A 20,904-nucleotide genomic window follows, 5' to 3' on the forward strand; every position below is an offset into this window, starting at 1 on the left:
AGTATGAGATGTATACCCAAGGTTAGGAGGGTTAATCAGGTAGAGTTAGATGGATAAGTAGTATTATTAAGCATGAGCTGCAAAAAAAGAAATTGTTATGGAGGATATATAAGAAAAAAGGTGGCCAGTATGGTAAGGAAGGAAAAATCAGATTATGAGAAGAGAGTAGCTGAGCAGGCCAAAAGGAAATGCCAAATAGTCCTTTTGCTCTGTGGCAAGTAAGAAGGGGATAGCCTTAGATGATAGTGCAGTGACAGAAGCAGACAAAATAGTTGACTTAATGAGTGACCATTTTGCAAGGAGATATCATCTGAAGGAGGTTACTGCTGTGACATACATGACTTATTTGGGAACAGAGGTGGATAAATTGAAGATTCTTAGGATATTGCAGTAAATATGGCCTTGAGTTTAGATGGGATCTCAGCTTGTTTCTTGCGAGAAGGTACAAGGAACTGGCAATGCTTCTGACTAAGCTCTTTAAGTCTGTCAGAGTTCCAAGGGAGTGGAAAGAGTGCGAAATAATTCCTGTTTTGCAGTAGCAAAGTAACTAGTCAAGAAGTGAATTCAGGAATGGGTGGATAAAAATATAATACTCTATGAGAGGCAACATGGCTTTGTGAAGGGTTGGTCACACCTCATAATTTATTACCTTTTTATAATAGAGTAAGAACTGAGTTGGATAAAAGAAATGGCTATACAGTGATTCTGCTGTATTGATTTTGCATTCTGATATATGGATTTTGCAGAGGTATTTGACAGAATACAATGGAACTCTGTTATGCACATTAAAACAATTGAGGATGGATATTACCCTTGTTATATGGATACAGGGGTGGTTGATGGATAGATACCAAAAAAGTAGTATATGGAAGAACAGAATTCAGGAGAATGCAGATGACTAGTGGTGTGCTGCAAGGTTCTGTGCTAGGGCTATTCCTGTTTAATTTGTATGTAAATATTATAGGAAGTAATCTGAAGGGAAATATGCAGTTGTTTGCTGATGATACAAAATTGGGCAGATTGAATAGTTAAACAAGGTGATGTGGGGAGTGTGCAGGATGATTTAAATAGGTTGTCAGTATGGGCAAAAGGTAATGGGCATCATTATGAAAAAATTATGGAGACAACTACCGTGTTAGAGCAAAACTTTAGTTTAATATAAACCAAAATGAACACTCGACGTTTCGACCTTCATATCAAGGTCATCATCTGGAGCATACATATATATACAAAGATATAAGCTGCACTACAATCTACATGGTTTGCTAAAGTTACTGATCAATCGTTACAACAATTATTGGCCTAACCTCTGTTTGTGAGGGAGAAAAAAAAAAAAAAAAACTTGACTACATCAAAGCTAAAGTCCTATTATTATCTATTAGGTTACAAAATTAAATTGGGCTGGAGAGTAACACGTTTATATATATATAGATAGATAGATAGATAAATAAAATAAAAAAAACTATGTGATTATACATATAAATTTCAACCAATTGGTATGGAATATTTCCAATACAAACTGAAAATTGCTTAAAGTCCTAAAATATGCTGGAAACTAAGTAAGCTGAATAAAAAAAATTATTTATTTATATATATATGTATATATATATATAAACATGTTGCTCTCCAGCCCAATTTGATTTTGTAACCTAATAGATAATAATAATAATAGGACTTTAGTTTTGATGTAGTCAAGGTTTTTTTTCCCCCTCACCAGAGGTCAGGCCAATAATTGTTGTAATGGTTGGTCGGTAACTTGAGCAAACCATGTAGATTGTAGTGTAGCTTGTTTCTTTGAATATATATGTATGCTCCAGATGATGACCTTGATATGAAGGTCGAGTGTTCATTTTGGTTTGATTAAACTAAAGTTTTGCTCTAGCACGGTAGTTGTCTCCATAATTTTTTCATAATGTATTCTAATCACTGGGTAAGCATGAAAGAAAGTAACTGGCATCAGTTTAATGTTGAGAAATGTAAAGTTATGCATTTTGGAATAAATAGATTAGAAGCTGAATACAACATTGATTGATGCTACTGTACTCCAGGAAAAAGATGAAACTAGTGATTTGGCGATAGTTGAAGTTGAGATATTGCTAAGATTGCCAAGGTAGCTCATAGGATTACTGGGCTATTGAAAAACATGCTAACAAATAGAAATGAGGAAGTTGTTATTCCTCTTTATAAGGCCTTGATATGTTCACATGGATTTCTGTGCTCAAGTCTAGTTACCTGGGTTTTTGGGAGATGAGGAAGCAGTAGATAGGATCTAGAGGCCAGTGACCAAGATGGTAAGTGATCTGTGAAATGCTTCCTATGAAGATAGATTGAGAGTTTGTGAGTTGCAGAAGTTGGTTGAAAGGGGATATGATAGAAACATTTCAAGTTGCTTAAATGGTTTTATAGGATTAATGATGCAGGGGAAATGTTTCAGCACTTGGCTACTGGAGGTATACCTAGAGATCATTCCTGGAAGTTGAGTAGGAGTGTGAGGACTAGATTTTTTTGCTTGGAGAGTAATGTATGAATGGATTAGCGTGCCAGAGAAAGTTCTCAGTGCTTTGTCTGTTAATGGATTCAAGGAGAGGTATGATAAACGTGTGTGTAAATGTTTCAAACAGAAATCACAAGAGCACAAAAAATCATCATACAAGAGCGATAGAATCAAAATAAGCAATTGTTGTCAACACGGCATAAGAGAACTCCTCAAAGATATTAAGAAAAAATAAGCACGTGAAATATTAAATTCTGTACTAGATAGAAACAAAAATGCAGTGCTCCAATGGAATCTGATCCGAATAAAAGAAAAAAACACACTCACGTACAATGATTAGGTTCAAATTTTATGATAACATTCTCTCTTTCGGATTATATGAATCTAGGTAGCCTAAAAGAAAGGATAAATATTGTGTAGATGCTTTGGATCTCCCATGATGAGTCTTTGTACTCCATGTAGGTGACTGTACAGTAATAATAACTGAATTAACTCAGTCTTACTCTAATTAACCCATTAATTAAATTGATTGAATTTTAAACATTTAAATACATCGTTTTTTTTTGTTTGTTTGTTTGTTTTTACCAGTAAATTCTAGCATTTACCATAGGAGGTGGTAAATGCTAGAATTTACCACCTCCTAGAATTTTCCGAAAAATGCTTGTAAATGCTTCCATTTCGGGCTTTTACCAAACCATTTTGGTAAATGCCAGCATTTACCAATGCCAATTGGTAAAAGCCTGTTTTGTTTGACTGTAATTGTGCTTTTTAAGTGAGTGAGTATGTGTGTTTTTTTTTTTCAATTTTTAATTATTCTTTGAACATGTAAGTTTTAAAATATTCTAACAGTTATTTATCTTGCATAATTTTATGAAACTCGATTTATATATAATATCTGTTGTACTGGGTCCATATTTTTAATTATCATCGTTTATTTAAAAACTGTGTAAATGGAATAGCAAATTCAAACAGGATTACCTAACCTACAATCAACTATGCACTAAAAGAAATAAGGAAAGGTAGATGATGAAATGATTTTTATGAAGGAAATAAAAAAACATAAAATACGAGGATGGTCTGAAAAGTTCTCGGCCTCGACCATAGATGGCAAAACTATCGGCAAGATTTTTTTTTTTTTCTAAGTTGGTACATCTGTCTTAAGCATTCATGTGAAATTACAAGTCATTCCATCATGTAGTTTGTTTTATAGAGCTGTCTGAAGCAAAAGTGTTGTATGTATCCCTTGAAATTGATAAAATTGAGTATTGTGCGGTTATAAAATTCTTTGTAAAAGAAGTTTTAACGCCAAAAGAAATTCATTCGAAGTTTATGGGCACTCTTCTCCTTCATTTTCAACAATTAAAAAATGGGTTGCTGAGTTTAAACGTGGCCGTATCATCCTTAAAGATGATCCACGTGAAGGACGTCCAAAAAATGTAACAACACCAGAAATCATTGATCGAGTGTCCAATATGGTATTGAATGACCAGCAAGTCAAAGTGCATGAAATTGCTGAGACTATAGGCATTTCAAAAGAACATGTAGGATATATTTTGCATGAAGAATTGCAAATGAAAAATCTTTGTGCAAGATGGGTGCCGCGTTTGCTCACAGACTAAAAATGCATTCACATGAAAATCTCAGAACAGTGCTCGGAGCATTTAAGTTTTTAAACAAGAATAAAACTGATCTTGTGTGTTGATTTATTACTCTGGATGCTACTTGGATTCACCATTACACATCAGAATCCAAACAACAATCAAAACAGTGGACAGAAGGCAAAGTCAGTTCCATCAGCCGAAAAGGTCATGGCATTGGTGTTTGGGAATGCTAAAGGCATTTTGATTATTAATTATCTTGAAAAGGGTAAAACAGTAACCAGGGAATATTATTCTGATCTTTTAACCAGACTAGACGAAAAAATTCGTTGGAAAAGACCCGGTTTGCAGAAGAAAAAAATCATCTTTCATCAGGACAATGCACCTGCCCACAAAAGTGTTTTGGCAATGGGAAAATTATGGGATCTGCACTATGAATTGTTGGAACATCCACTCTATTCCCCAGATTTGGCTCCCTCTGACATATCTGTTCCCAGAACTAAAGCTCTTCCTCGCTGGTCAGCGTTTTTCTTCGAATCAAGAGGTGATTGCAGCTGTACAGGGGGGTATTTTGCAGATCTTACTGAGAACCATTACAGGGATAGGATAATGCTACTGGAGCATCGCTGGAATAAATGTTTAGTCTTAAGAGAGATTATGTTGAAAAATAAGAAAAAAAAATTTAAATTACGAATTCGTTTTTTCATATATTAGCGCAATATCACTCATTTTTATAAAGGAAATATAAAAAATGTAAAATATATTAGCACAAAAACAATAGATCGTAACTGCTCACACCCATCTATACTTGCACTCAACTGAATGGTTAGGTACGCGAACAGCTAAGTGAGTCACGAGCACGTTGGGACCTGCAGACTACAGGCTCAGACAGACTCATTGCTTATTTCAGACTTTTACCAATTGGCATTGGTAAATGCCTGCATTTACCAAAATGGTTTGGTAAAAGCCCGAAATGGAAGTGTTTACAAGCATTTTTCAGACTTTTACCACCTCACAATGATAAATGCTAGGATTTACCAATTTTTGGGCTTTTACAGGAACATATACACCATAAAGTTACAGTATTACAGAATATAATTATGCAAGTGCCAGGATTCAATCTAACCATTCACAACTTTCTCTGTTAAAATTAGAAAAACCACGAAACATCTTAATTAAATTTAGTTTTATTTAAACTAGTTTTGAAAAAAATTAAGAAAGTGAACAGAAGTAACTCCTTTATGTTGATATAGGCTGTGAGCCAGCACTTCTGGGTATTGCTACAATTGACAAGATATCAACCAGCGATCAAATCGATGACTACATGATGGTTTGTCATTTCAACATCAGAGAAACAAAAAAAAAAAAAAAAAAAGAGTTTTATGTGTGATTTATGATTGCCTGTGGATACAAATGCTAACTCTGCAAAGATCAACAATTGCACACAAATTTCTGGCCAACCTCAATCAGCCATTTATCTGTTATCTGTGTATCTTCTTTAATAAACAATTTTTAAACCTAGGAAAGTGCATTGACAGTTGAACAGTGAACCTTATCGCTCTGATTAGAGTGATAAAATCTCTGCAGAGATTTTCTCTAGCAGAACTGATTCAATTTAGAGCAAGCTCAAAATGATAACGACTTGCACATAGACGACGATGTATGTACTAATGACAACACCAGCAAGGCTTTGTAACCTTGTCGCAACAACAGTGCACAACTGGAGTATAGCAGAATAAAAAAATGTAATGCTCTCATCCTTGCCTTCCCAGAAACAAATGCAATGCTAAAGTGTGACATAAACAAGATTGCCAAAACCTGCAAAACCAATCCTAGAAAATTATCAGGTGCCAATTCTACGAACTCACATATGCATGTAAATTTGCAACAAATAGCTTGGTTAAAATGATCTCTGACACACACACACACACACGTACACACCGGTGAGCAGATCTGAATTCATAAGCGCTATAAATAGTAAATTCAAAAGCACTCCATCTCCATCATGTGTATAAGCCTGTCTGGATCTTGCCTTCATCCAGCAGGAACAAGGTCTTCAATAACATCACCAGTGGAGAAAAATATCAAAATAATGAATTATGGACTGTTGATCATAAATATATTAGTGTGAAAATCAAGTGCTATATTTAATAGCTACCATGAAAATCAAAACTGACTCTGCATAGGGAATATGCTCAGGCCATGTGATCAACAGCAAACCTCAGTGAACCTTCCAGATCCATTTAAAAACATATGTAGTCTCAGTTCCAACCTCACTAAAGATTCTTTAATATCACCAACAATTTTACACAAATTGTTTACATGCCTACTCGAATTCCAGATAATCAAAAACTACTCTCTAACTGTCTTGGACTTACTGAGTGATCCTTCTAGTATGTACACTTTGAATGTTGCTTGATCTTTAAATAATTTAGATCATAACTTAGTACTTCTCTCTTTCCTATGGAGCAACATGCATACACTTGCTCTCACCCACGTGTTGTATGGCACTATAAAAATGCAGTGTGATTATCTTCACAATTCCTATGCCTCATTTCCTAGATTAGGATGTGCTGTTTTCATTCTTCCTATCCAACTTATGTATTGAACATGTCACTGAAATAATCCTCATTGGTATGGAAGCACTTACTCCTCATTCTTCTCTACATTTCTAGTTACTGGCCAAGTCCTGGTTCTCCTTTTAAAATGTGTACCAAGCCTGTATAAATGAAGAATTGAGCATTCATAACTGGCTCTCATCCAAAACTCCATCTTCCCTTACTGCTTATACCAAAGTGCAAAAATAGCTACAAGAAAACTATTAGCTCATCCAAAAGAGATTTTGAAAGGGCTAAAAGTAAGAAACCTTATAACTTTTCCAAATGGTAGTCATGTCTTCTTCTCTCTTGCCAAAGCTATCAGCCTAACTTCTGTCCAACACAGCTTCTACCACTGCTGTGCTCAGATGGTTCTATAGCATCATCACCCACAAAGAAAGCAACCTTCTGGCCTCTTACTTTTACTCTAATTCCTGTATGGTTAGCCCTGGCAAATATTGCCTAACCATTCCAAATAATCGCTACATAATGCCTCCTTTGATCTTCATTCAGGAAGAAATCAGAAGAATTTTATCCAAATTAGACACAAAAAAATCTCCCATTCTATGTTGCCTTTTTACACATTCATATTCTACTGATATGTCCTGCAGCATAGAATAAGCCCACATACAACCTATTCCTAAGAAGGATGACAAATTCTTACCATCAGTATCACCCAATTTCCCTCATCTCGGTTCTCTATAAAGTAATGGAGTGAATTGTCAACATTCAACTCCTTTGTTACCTTGAAAACATTCAACTAATAAATCATTGTCAGTATGTATTTTGCCACTATAGATCAGTAGGGGATCTGCTTATCTATGTTACCCTTCTCTGAACAAATACCATGAAAAAATTTGACATCTCAGGTGGTCACTCTTGATATCTCCAAGGCCTTGACAGGATCTGTTAAGTTCCCATCATTTGGTCTCCTTGACTTCTTCTGCAACTGGATTTACCACACATAGATTGTGTGGATCAACCACACGTAGATTGTGCTATGTGTGGTTGAGGGTTTCCTATCTTCTAACTATGCAAATAATGCTGAGTTCCACAGTGCTCTTGTTTTCTCGCCCACTCTTTTCCCTCTATATGTCTTCTAGTTACTGGCCGAGGTTCGTTCTCCTTTTAAAAAGTATACCAAGGCTGTATAAATGAAGAATTGAGCATTCATAACTGGCTTCATCCAAAACTCCATCTTCCCTTACTGCTTATACCAAAGTGCAGGGAGACAAGAGATCTAGGGGTGATCATTGATAGAAAACTGAAATTCAGAGAGCATATTGCAAAGATGGTTAGAGTAACTCAGGGGATTGCTGCAATACTGAGAAAGATGCCGACCTGCAGAGATAAGAGTTATCATTCCGTTGAATAAGACCCTGATCAGACCACACTTAGACTGTTGTTCTCAGATTTAGTCCCCAGGATTTGAAGGGGATAAATTGACTGTGGAAAGGGTACAGAGGTGGATAACAAAGATGGTTTCAGGACTGTACAATATGAGTTATGAGGATCGACTGAGAGAATGTGGACTGCAGAGTTTGGTGAATAGAAGAAGGAAAGGTGATATGATTGAGACTTTTAAACTGTTGAGAGGCAGTTACAGGGTAGACATTGGAGAGTTCTTTCACTTGGTGGAACGGCGGAAAGGAGCGATGACAAGGGGGCCATCCCTGAAAGTTATGAAAGGAGGCTGTGCACAAGACGGTGAGGAGTGGTTTCTTTGCATGGAGGGTGGTTGAACCTTGGAATGCATTGCCTGAGAGAGTGTTTGGAGTGGGAACGGTCAATGGGTTCAAGGAATGGTATGATAAACTTTGTGTTTCCTAAAAACACAAAGTTTATCCCACGATGAGTCTTCTGACACATGGAGGCCTGGATAATAATAATGTATCGGTAACATATGCCAGTTGACCACCAATCCAATACACAACTTTGCTAATGACAACACACTACGTTCCTCTATTTCATTCAACAAACATTTCCCATACAAATTATCACAACCTCCATAACAGTGATCTTTACTACCCTAAATTCTGATCTCCAAACTGTTCTTCAATGGGGTTGAGACAACTTTGTCAGTTTCAATTCCAGCAAACGTTCTGTCTTATCTCCTACAAAAAAAAAATAAAAAATAAAATAAAATAAAAATAAATAATCATATTCTTCCAGTGTTACTTTTGACAACACCAAAATCTCTAGACAAGATGAGATATCTCATCATCAGACTTCTATTAGCATAGGCACATTGTATTGCTTACTTCATGTCCAAAAAAATTAGAATTTCTCTTTTGCTCATAGCATTGCTTCACCGTTGAACAGCTGTTAATCCTGTTACAAATCAAATCTGACTAACTATTGAATACTGTTTGCACATTTGGAGTGGTGTCTTAAGATCTCCTAAAATTACTTGACTCAATACAGAAGAGAGCATTAGTCTGATTAAGGACTCATCTCTCCCAATTCACTCTACAACTTTCACACAGATACACAGTTTGTGCTGTTTGTCTTTCACAAATACTCCTGCCCAGTGTTCTTCCAAACTTTTATGAATAATTTTTCCGCCCTCTGTTAAATCTATTAAAATGCAAGCAGCAATGATGCAACACAACTTCACAGTTCGACTCCAAACTCATAGAACAGACTTCTCATTTATCGCTTCTCCTGCTGCCCCTCTGGAATGTTCTGCCATCTTATGTATTTTCCAGACAATACAGTCCACTTCTTTTTCAAGCTAACTAAACAAGTTCCTTCCTGTCAATCCTCTCTGGTATAGGTTTATCATTAAAAAAAATGGGCATTAATGGAGAAGTATATTAAAAGTGAAGAAACTTGGCATTCAGGAATGGACGAACTGAGCTATACTCATTTAGTATGGTCACTTAAACAGAACAGGAAAGTAAAGGTTAGCAAAACATTTTTTAATACGAGGATGGCAGGAAAAAATACCCAGTGGAAGACCAAGATCCATGTGGATTGATGTGGTTAGAAGTGCCTTAGAAGCAAGAAATATATGATTCGACAGTATTGGAGTCCTGACAGTTGGCAGACTAATTGGGAAGAAAATGTTCATCAGGAAGTTAGTAATAATGTAAACTTTTCATGTAGTATTATCATTGTATGCAGTACACTACTTGAGGGTATATATATCAGGAGTTTGATGATGAATAATTGTATAACTTAAAAGTTGTTTTAACTGTTAAGATGTTAAACATGTATTTTGTGGTGTGAATGTAAGATGAATACACGATTTATGAAACAGAAGCAATTTGATTTGTTTTAATCTAATAGTTATATTATCTGTATGCATTCTGTTATGCATGCATGTTATCTATTCTAGTTTTGTATGTTGCATACTCTGCACTCTTTGGTTTCTCATCATCATCTCATGATATGTGTATATCTCGAGATGTTGATACCATAATAAACTTTATATTATTACTAGTTAAATTCACACTATTATATCATCTTTTATTTCTAATGTTTCTAAAGTATTTCTGTTAGTATGTATTCTCATAAGCTCTTTGGTCAAATTTTTGAAACTTTCAAAGTTTCTACATATATATATATCTTTGAAATAAGCTTAGCTCTTTAATATTCCCTGTTTCTATTTAATTTCACTGAAATAATGAAACCTTTTGGCTCTTTCTTGATAATTATTATTGCACACCAACCAAGAGTTCACTTTTGAAAAATCAACTCTCTGTCATGATTTGTTTTGATAAGTGGAAGGTCCCAACAAAGTTCAAATTGAATGGGTTGGTGTGCGATAACAATCAGAAGCTAACCGCCTCTTCCTTCTGCATGCAATTAGAGTGTATTGATATATAGCTATGTGTTATGGAACAGTTTATTATATTATATACTAGAGGCAATCCAAACACTTGTGAATATTAGTATTATACGAGCACCTCCATGGATTCCGAAGGCTCATTGTGGGAGATCCAATCTATCCACACAATCTGTCATACCTTCCTTGAACCCATTAACAGAAAAAGCATTCACAACTGACTGTGGCAACTCATTCGCCACTCTCCAAGCAAAAAATCTAGTCCTCACATCCCTACTGACCACCCCCTTTATTCAACTTCCAGGGATGATACCCCCCTTTTTCTGGTCCTTTGCCAAATGCTGAAACATTTCCCCTGCATCTATCCTATAAAATCCTTTAAGCAACTTAAATGTTTCTATCATATCCCCTCTTTTTCTCCTATCAACCAACTTCTGCAATCCACACACCTTCAATCTATCCTCATAGGGCACATTCCACAGGCCACTCACCATCTTGGTCACTCGCCTCTGAATCCTCTCCATCACTTCCACATTCCCAAGAAACCCAGGGGACCAGACTTGAGCACATAATCCAGATGTTGCCATATCAAGGCCTTATAAAGAGGAATTACAACTTCCTTATCTCTACTTGTTAATGTGTTCTTCACTAGCCAAGTAATCTTATGTGCTACCTTAGCAACTTATGTCCTCTAAACTTTAACTCTCTGTCTACCACCACCCCTAAATCTCTAGCTTCATCTATTTCCTGGAGTACAGTGCCATCAATGTGATAAACAGCTTGTAGTCTATTTATCCCAATGTGCATAACTTTACATTAAACTGACACCCATTAATTTTGCCCATACTGATAGCCTATTTAAATGTCCTGCAAGCTCTCCACATTGCCTTGATTAACTATTACTTTACCTAATTTTGCATCATCAGCAAACAATTGAATATTTCCTTTCAGGTTATTTCCTATATCATTTATGTACAAATTAAACAGCAGTGGTCCCAGCACTAAACATTGTGGCACACCACTAGTCACCTGCTTTTGCCCAATTAACCCTCCTTATCCGAGGTATATAATTTAATACTGCTTCCTCTAAATGACCCTTAATTATATACTATGCACTACTAACATTCTTACCCTGCATTGTTTTATGCCATGGTACAGATTTAAGCATCTTCCTAAGCATGTCATAATCTTGTAAGCCTTGTAATTCCACAAATATCCCTTCTTGATATAATATTTCTCATGTTTTACAATTTCCCAAGTCAAGACTGCATGGTCACTTTCACCGATTGGAGGCAATGTTGTCAACTTGGTTATGGATAGCTCTTCTGATCCTGTCACCCAGGTCCAATACTCTCCCATTCCTAGTCCCCTGCATCACATGCTGCCTTAAGTAATTATCTCTCCACAGGTGTATAAATTCTATTTACTTTCTGCCATGTGATCTTTCTTCCTTCCAGTCTATATCTCCATATTTGAAGTCCCCCATAATAATCACTTGACCTGTACTCGTACTGATTTGGCGATGCATGTCTTCCAGATCATCTGCGGAATTCCCTTGCCTATAGCAACAACCAACTGTATATTTTGTCTTACTTGTCTTAATCTCACACCAGATTGCTTCAAATGAACAGTCACCCTCCCACTTGTCTCTTATTCTTTTTGGTTGCAATTCATCTGCTGTCATCAACAGTGCTCCTTCCCCCCCCCCCCCATCCTATCTTCTTTGAAAATACTAAACCCTTCACATTCAATCCCTGTAACCACATCATCTGCTGTTAGCCAAGTCTCACTAATGCCTGTAACTTTTGGCGAGGTTGCACTAATCGATGCCAAAAACTCGCCCCCTCTTGTTTCTGATACTTCTGGCATTAGTATATAGAAACAGCAACATATCTTTATTCCTCCGCCCACCTTTACTTTCTGAATTCACTAACCACTTCAATATTTTTGCTTGTGAGAGACTAGATTCCTCACTTGGTCATTCTTACACTCACTCGCTTCATGGTTGCCTTCACACAAACTCACTTGCTTCCACCCTAATTGCTTAGGTTTCCCTGAATTTGGACATCAGCATGTTCGGTGAACAAAGCTCTCTCCAGACATCTAATATCAAAATCATTCAGATGCAGTCCATCTGCATTGTACAAATCCTTCTTTCTGTCAAACAGAGACCACAGATCCACAAATTCTACATCATTCCTTTGGACAATCTTATTGGGTATGAATGCCCTTCTCTACCTCAGTTCACCTCTATCATAGTGTGGTAGGAGATTTTACATTCTTCACCTTCTCACTCTTCAGTTTTGCCTCTTCTAACAACTCTTTTACATCCTCCTTCATAGAATACTTCTCACCTCTCAAATCATTGGTACCAACCAAGACAATCGCTTCCTTCAACTTACATTTTTGCATCTGGGAAACAATATCAGAACCACTTTTGCAGAACAAATATAAGTGCAACCTTTTCCATTGCTTCACTTAATGCAAGAGGCTTTTCTTTGAAAAAACAAGCAAGAAGAAATATGGAAACTTATGTTATATATTCAGGTGCTCATTTTAGACTTTTCAAATCACAGTGATGTACAAAACTTTTCAAGTCATTATCACTGTATATCATTCTGGGGCTTTGAGGATTACAGAAGCCATGAAGTCAGAATATTATAAATGACACCCGATTATTGGTTCATTCTTCAACGTACAGTGAGATATTAATAGAAGAACATTAGCTGTTGATTGGAGTTTATATGGACACAAAATTAGATTTCTGAATGTATGTCTCCTAACAGGAAGAATTATCTCGGATGACCCTGTTCAACATCTTAGAATACTACTGCTGTGCAGCAAACCAAATCATAGCAGCTGGTGGCAGGAACTGTGGGACAACAAGAACACAGACAAAATGAATTGTGCCCATGACTGAAGTAGTGGCAGAGTGACTGCATTACGGACTTTTTGTAAAAACTGATTTAATAGACATATGGAAGTTCCGTAACCAGGATTGGCTGCACATGGTTCTCTCACCAGAGCAATAGCCAAATCAACTGTTTTCTATGTATTCACCCACCTAGAACACATATGACATCTGGGTATCCCCAACCAAACACAAATTTCAGATTATAAAATGGTGCTCTTATAGCTTAACTTAGTTAACAACAGAGACGCGTTCCAGACCTTGGCGACTCAACCCCAACCAACTTATGCTCTTTCAAGACAAAATCCAAGAACTATATCAGGAATAGGCACAGGCTGAATAGGACTGGACTGTGGGGTCCAGATTCAAGCTGTCATACAAAGTAAATTCAAGTCTTGGGAAGGAGAAAGGCATCTGCAACAACATCAGAAGCTTTGTCGGCTATATAAAGAGTTAAGATGGTATATCAACAACAAGAAATCAGGCATACCATACCCTGGACTGATACAAATCATACTTGTTGACATAGATCTAGAGAAGAAGAAGAAGAAGAAAGCAGAAAAAGAAAACTTTAAAGTAAGGATGCAATTCAGGGAAGCAGGTGCTCCTTTTGCAGTCTTTTACTCAAAAAAAAAAAAAAAAAGAATTCTGGACTGCTACAGAGAAAAACACCATCAAGCTGCAGGAGAACATAGTAAATAGCACTCAGAATTCTGCAGGCTTTTACTGACCACTACAAGCAAGCCTTCTTGGATAAGCAAGCAGTGGTTGTTCCAAGTATGTGCCACATACCAAGTTTGTTGCCTGATGTTTAGGTGATCCACAACAGTCCTATAACAGTAGATAAAATCAAACTAGTAGCTAAATGATGCAGTCCAGGTAAAGTTCCATGGCCCAGTTGGCCTAGGAATAGAATTTTATAGAGCAAATGGAACACCATTTTACCCATATTAATCAGGCTCTTTAATAAATTCCTACAGCAGATCACTAAGAGTTACTTGATAGTAAATGGCTATATATATATTAGATCTTATTCCCTTTTGCAAAGGAATGTGTGAAGATTATCCTTTGAGTTCACTAGTTTTCTCTCTGGTATTAGAACCGTTTCTGAGATGGATGAACAGTACTACCATGATAAGAGGAATACCTATGATTGATACTTTCTAATTGAGGTCTCAGTTTAGATCTATGATGTTCTTTTGAACAAACTGAATTGCCTAGTTTCTGAAGAGAACCAACCAGTTCAAAATGGTGTTCTTGCTTTCTTAAGCATTCTGCCAGTCTCTGAAAAGAACGGTAAGCCTGTGCTTCACTGAGGGCTTGGCATGGTGGCTGTACTTGTTTCTGGTTGTGCAGAGTTGAAGTTCAGCTTGGTGCTGAGAATTGTATTCTCATAAGCTCTCCTGTCAAATTTTTAAAACTCTCAAAGCTCCTACATATTCATGTTAGAGGTTTAATGGAATATTAACAGCACTGAGAAAGGATTAAAACTAATTTTAATACTTCCAATATTTCATCTCCATCACAGAGACATCTTTGGGGATTACAAAAACTTTTTGTAACAACACACACACACACAAATACAATACAAAGTGAAACTCAAGTCCTATCCAGGTGGTGCGTCCTCTATGGGCATTTGCAGGTGGCCTGGGATGTAAAGAGGGATCTCTGATAATTAAAATTTCCCAAATTTTGGGAAGTTTAATGCAACTGTATTTGTTTAAATTAGGTTGATTCCTGAGTGCAGATGCAGACTCAAAGAATAGTCTTTCTTTTTTGAATTTACTATGGTGGAGGATGGTAGTTTTTTTTTCAGGAGATTCTGTGGAATGTATCCAAAACATGGTCTGCAAGGCCAGACTGACCATAATCGTGTTTGCAGATGTAGGAACTGTGTTCTTCTAACCGGATGGATGCTGACCTGCCTGTTTGTCCAAAGTAGGCAAGTTTGCAGGAACAAGGTACTCTATATACACCAGGGACTGAAAGAGGAGGGAGCTGGTTCTTTAGTGGAGCAGATAAGAGTAGCAAGGTTACAGTGGGGCTTAAAAACTGTATGGAGGTTGTACTTTTTTAATGATCTGGCTATTTTTTCTGAAGTACCACAGATGTAAGGAATAGTGATGGCATTTCTGAAGTCCTTCTGAAGAGATGGTCGGGGAATGGGGAAGGACTTGATTATTTTTATAATTTTGTAGTCATTATAGCCATTGGAAAGGAAGGTATTGTGTATGTAATTGAGTTCAGTTGACAGGGCAGTTTTACTGGAACAAAGATTGTGGGCCCTATTGGTCAGAGTTTTAATAATGCCATATTGCTGGGAGTGGTTGTGGTGGTGGAAGAGTTTGTGAATGTATCTACCTGTATGAGTAGGTTTTCTATATGCAGAGAAAGAAAGGTTACCATTAGGAAGCCGTGTTACTAAGGTGTCTAGGAAGAGTAAACTATTGTTATTTTCCTTTTCCATCGTAAACTGGATTCTAGGATGTAGACTATTGAGGTGACTGAGGAAGGAATCTAATGTGTCTGGGCCATGAGGCCAAATAGATAACACATCATCTACATATCTTAGCCTGATAGAAGGTTTTAGAGGGGAAGAGCCAATGGCTCGTTTTTCAAAATTTTCCATGAAATAATTGGTGAGAGGGGGGGGAGAACCCATGGCAGTTCCCTCTGTCTGTAGATTTTGTTCTTCCAAGAGAAATAACCAGCGTTGATGGCAAAGGAAAAGAGCTCTAAGATATCAGAAGGAAAAACGTTTTTTAAGAGTGTTAAGGTATCAAATATTTGTAAACAAAGAGGTGATGTCAAAGCTGACTAATATATCTGTATTATTTAAAGTAATATTTTCAATTAAGTTTTTAAAATAGGTGGAGTTTTTTTACATAAGAGGTAAGACCAGTGAGGGGTTTCAAAGAGTTAGCTAGCTGCTTAGATAATTTGTAGCAAGGTGCATTGGTGGCATCTACTATAGGTCTTAGGGGAGAATTAGGTTTGTGGATTTTGGGTAAACCGTATATCCGGGGGGGGACGAGAACAGAATGGTTTGAGTTTTTTTGTAATGTCAGGAGGCCAGGAAGAAACATTTTTAAGTTAGTTTTTTTTTAATTTTTTAACTTGAGTTTTTGTGGGATTGTGTTCCAGTGGTATGTAGTTGCGCGATCATGGAGAATAATATCCATTTTCCGATTATATTCTGAGGTGTTGAGAACGACATTGGCATTACTCTTATCAGCTCTGATGATGACAATACTTTTTTCTTTCCGTAATTTTTTTGAGGACACAGAGTTGACTGGAAGATAAATTAACTTCAGAAGATGAAGAACGGGAAAGAATGTTAGCTACATCAAGTCTGATGTTATTGGCTGTTTCTGGAGCTAAGTGCCAGATTCCGCATTCGATGTTATACATAATATCCAATACCAGAACTTCAATAGGTGTGACGGCAAAATTGTGTCCAAGGCTTAGGGCACTAACAGCATCTTCACTAAGTCTTTTAGAAGATAGGTTGACTACTCTATGGAGCAGTTGAACTTCAGGTAGTGGTTTAGATTTGCAAAGGTTATTGAACTTTTTGATGTGCTTATTTTTATAATGGTGTTATTCATCCATTTAATCCCTACTTGATTTATTATTCGGACTCTAGGCATACAGTCAGCCATTGCCTCCTGCAAAAAACTTCTTAATCACCTCCCATGCACTATCAACATCCAGCCCTTGCAGTTTTACATGCCATGGCACTGAACCAATCAAACTCCTAAGTTTGTCATACTTACCAACCTGATAATTCCACATGTACCCTGTCTTAATTGTAAATTCCACACCTTTAGCCACCTCCCAGGTCAAGACTGTATGATCACGCTCAACAATTGGTAGCAATGTGGTCATATTCGTTACAGCCAAATCCTCAGATGCAATTACTAGGTCAAGCACTCTCTGACCCCTAGTATTTTCCATTACATGCTGTTGCAGATAGTTATCCCTTAATAACCTCATAAAACCCAATTCCTTCCTCCCATGTGTCCTCTCCTCCCTCCAATCAATGCTACCATAGTTGAAATCTCCCATAATAATTACCCTCCTTCCACTCATTTCTTCTATTTGCTTATGCATACTATCTCCACCATCTTTTCCATCACCTGGTCTATAGCAGCACCCAATTTTATATTTTGTTCTGCTAGCTTCAATCTCACACCAAATGGCCTCAAATGTGCTCTTTTCTCTATCCTGCAATTCAACTTCTATTCTCCTTGGCTGCAGCTCATCAGCTATCATCAATAATACTCCCCCCCCCCCTCATTTTATTCTCCCTGTCATTCCTGAACACACTATACCCTTCACATTCAATCCCACTAACTATATCATCTTTAGTCAGCCATGTTTCACTAATGCCAATAACCTGTGGTCTGGAAGTGCCAACCAAGGCCAAAAATTCTTCCTTCTTGTTCCTAATACTCCTAGCATTAGTATACACGAATTGTAGACCCCTGTTAGCCCCAACCCTACCTTGATGCCTTATACTAACTATCCCATTCTGATTTGTTGTCCTTATTTGCTCAGGCATATTATACTCATTCATAACACTCAACTGCCTCCCTAAGGTCTGCATATCTACTCCCCCCCTTAATAAATCTAGTTTCCCTAATTCTGCACATTCACTTCATTCAACAATTTTTCAAGTCTCCTTACACCGAATCCATTCAAATGCAAACCATCCATCTTATATAGATCCTTTCGTCCATCAAACTCACTCCACATGTCCACAAATTCCACACCACTCATCCTGCATAACCCACGCATAAAGTCATTTGCAATTATAGCCCTCTTTCTAAATTCTTCACTGTCATATCACGGAAAAAGACTAACCATCCTAACTCTCTCACCCTTCTCTTTTGCTACCTCAAACAATTCATTCAGGTCCTCTATCATTTCCATTTTATCTCCTTTCAAATCATTCGTACCTGCCACCACTATCATTTCTTTCACCTAATAGACTCACTTATGTCCTTAATGGTCGCACCAGGTTGGTACGATTTTTTTCAAATTCTCTACTATCACACCTCATACTAACGAATCTTCATACAGCACTCGCTCCTTCATTTTGTTTACGTTCACAATCATACTCTTATTTTTCCTATCATACTTTTTTTTTTATTGGCTGGTACACTCGGTAAACATTTGTGCATACGCTCCAGCTACCGCCTTTGCTCTATGTATCGCTCCGCTCAACATCGCGATCTCACTCATTGCATCTATCTCATCTTTTTTATTATCTGTTAAACCATTAATTTGCTCTGTATTAATACCTTCATTCACACTTTTTACAATCTCACCCTCACAGCTCTCTGGTACAACCTCGCAATTTCTTATCATATCGCTATTTTCTACATTCTGAAATTTGACAAAAATATCACACTCATGACCTGAAAAACACTTTAATTTCTCATTTTCCTTACATTTTCTACACACATTCACTTCATATAGTAACCTCCAACCAGCCTTATAGTTGGTTTGGCAGTAATTTCAGTACCTCAGTATCCCTTCAGCTGTATTTTCAGAATACCTATTCTTTTTGAGTGATTTAAAAAAAAAATTGCAACTGTAGTTATTTAAATCCAGTTCTGGTAAGAATTTCTTTATCTTAGCTTTTTTCTTTATCTTTTAATCCATGATAGTGTACTCTGTTTCTACCATATGTTTCATGTATAGTGGTAAAAGAAAAACCTCAGAAGAAATTTTTCTGTAGTGACAATAATTTCTCCTCTCCTACATTGAAGAGAGGAAAAATTTCATTGTACATCTCATCTTTTAAAATCCATTTTTTTTTATTAAATGAATTCATACCTGATTATTTTCAGGTAAGAATTTCTAAATACCATAGATAACATGCACAGTTCTCATTTGTTTTGAGCTATGAAGTATTTTTGAAAACATGAAATTCATTTCCTATGAACTCATGCTATTATATAACTAAAATATGACTTAATTTATAGTGAATAATATTATTGGTTTGGCTCCTGTTTTGCTAGGCATTTCAAGCTGAAAACACTTCTAAGCAAAATGAACAGTGTCTGCGAAATTTTGACCTCTCAGAATATCGACAAGTATTAAGTGATGTTGCTGTATGGATTTATCAGGCAGTTATCAAAATAATGGAAGAGAAAATTCAACCTTTAATTGGTAAGGCTTTAAAAAAAATATTAAAATAGTGATAGTTTACTTAGCTTTTCATAGATTATACAAGGACTAATTAACTGTAAAAGAAAGAATAAGTATAAAATTCTGTAATAGGCAGATTTATATATATATCATCATCAACAGCTTCCTTCAGTCTACTGCTGGAAGAATGCTTCTTCCATTTTCACCAATATTGTGAATCTCTCCACCATAAATGTCCATAATATTGGTTTATCTCATTATCCCATCTTACAGCTGGTCTCTCTGGTTTCTGATAAGCAGTTCTTGGTGTCCATTCTTTGTTCTCTTTCTCCATGTGTTGTCAGATATTCTCCTCACAAGTCATTTATTGCTTTTTATTACTGATACAATGCTATTAACTTTGTTTGCTTTGCTAGTGTTGCGATTGAACATAGCAGTAGATTTGAGCTGTGCTAAAAAGTGTTTTTATCAATGTATGGTGTGCTTTTTATTGCAAATTGTGCTGCATTTTTTTCAGTCTGGATAAAACTTTCCATCAGTAGTGTTGTTGTTGTAATTCTTGTTGTTTATATTGTGTTTTGCTACTTGTTTGTTCTTACTATTTCTGCTTCTGAAAATGACATTCGTAAAGAAGCGCACATCAGTGGCATGGAAAGCTTCAGTATGAAGATTGAGTTCTGCCTTAGATTTTTCACAATGGATGTGTTGCAAAAATTGCTATATGTATGCACCAAAAATTTTGAAAGATTTGCAGACTGATTGGGTAAGTGAAAAGAAAAAAAAGCATTAACGTATGTGAAAAGTGTCTTGATAGATTAGAGTGATCAGAAATGGGAGCAAGAGTTCTGGCCTGTAGTAGAAGAGCTTAGCAAGAGTTAGTGAAAATGAAAAGTGAAATGAAACATCTGGAAAAGGATATTAAACATCTAAAGAGGAGATTGGCTGAAGAGAATGAGTAGGAGGAAGTTAGTATTATGAAGAAAGAGTCGAAGGATAATCGTACATCATTGTATGGGGGACTCGATCATCATTAGAGGTATGTTGACTAATAAAATACACAAAACATGCTTTCCTGGTGAAACAATGAAACAAATAACTGATGTGTTGCAGAAAAGGAAAGAGCAGGCATCAAAATGAGTGGTAGTCATGGACACAAATGACTTATTTGGAGGGGGGGGGATGTTGATAGAGACTTGAGAAAGTTGTTGCATCAGGTAAAGGATAATAGTAATGATGGAAAAGTCATTAGCATGTTGCTCAGATATAACAATAGTGAATTGAAGAGAGCAGAGAGATAATGAATAGTAAGATATCTGAGTTGTGTGAGGCAAAGTGGGTTCAGTTTGTAAATCTAT

General features: G+C 36.6%; 1 protein-coding gene across 3 annotated transcripts in view; it reads left to right on the plus strand.

The window, feature by feature from the left end:
• The window catches only part of didum (dilute class unconventional myosin), a 696,374-nt gene that overhangs the window by 573,326 nt on the left and 102,144 nt on the right, over positions 1-20,904 (plus strand). For all 3 annotated transcript variants that reach the window (XM_090402302.1, XM_090402303.1, XM_090402304.1), the window contains one exon: positions 19,420-19,570. In XM_090402302.1, the coding sequence (XP_090258428.1) occupies positions 19,420-19,570 (151 nt within the window). The remainder of the gene's footprint in view (positions 1-19,419; positions 19,571-20,904) is intronic.

Source organism: Typopeltis vanoorti, chromosome 13, assembly GCF_054136105.1.
Source record: "Typopeltis vanoorti isolate ZY-2024b chromosome 13, IOZ_Tvanoo_1.0, whole genome shotgun sequence".
Classification (NCBI taxonomy): Eukaryota; Metazoa; Arthropoda; class Arachnida; order Uropygi; family Thelyphonidae; genus Typopeltis; species Typopeltis vanoorti.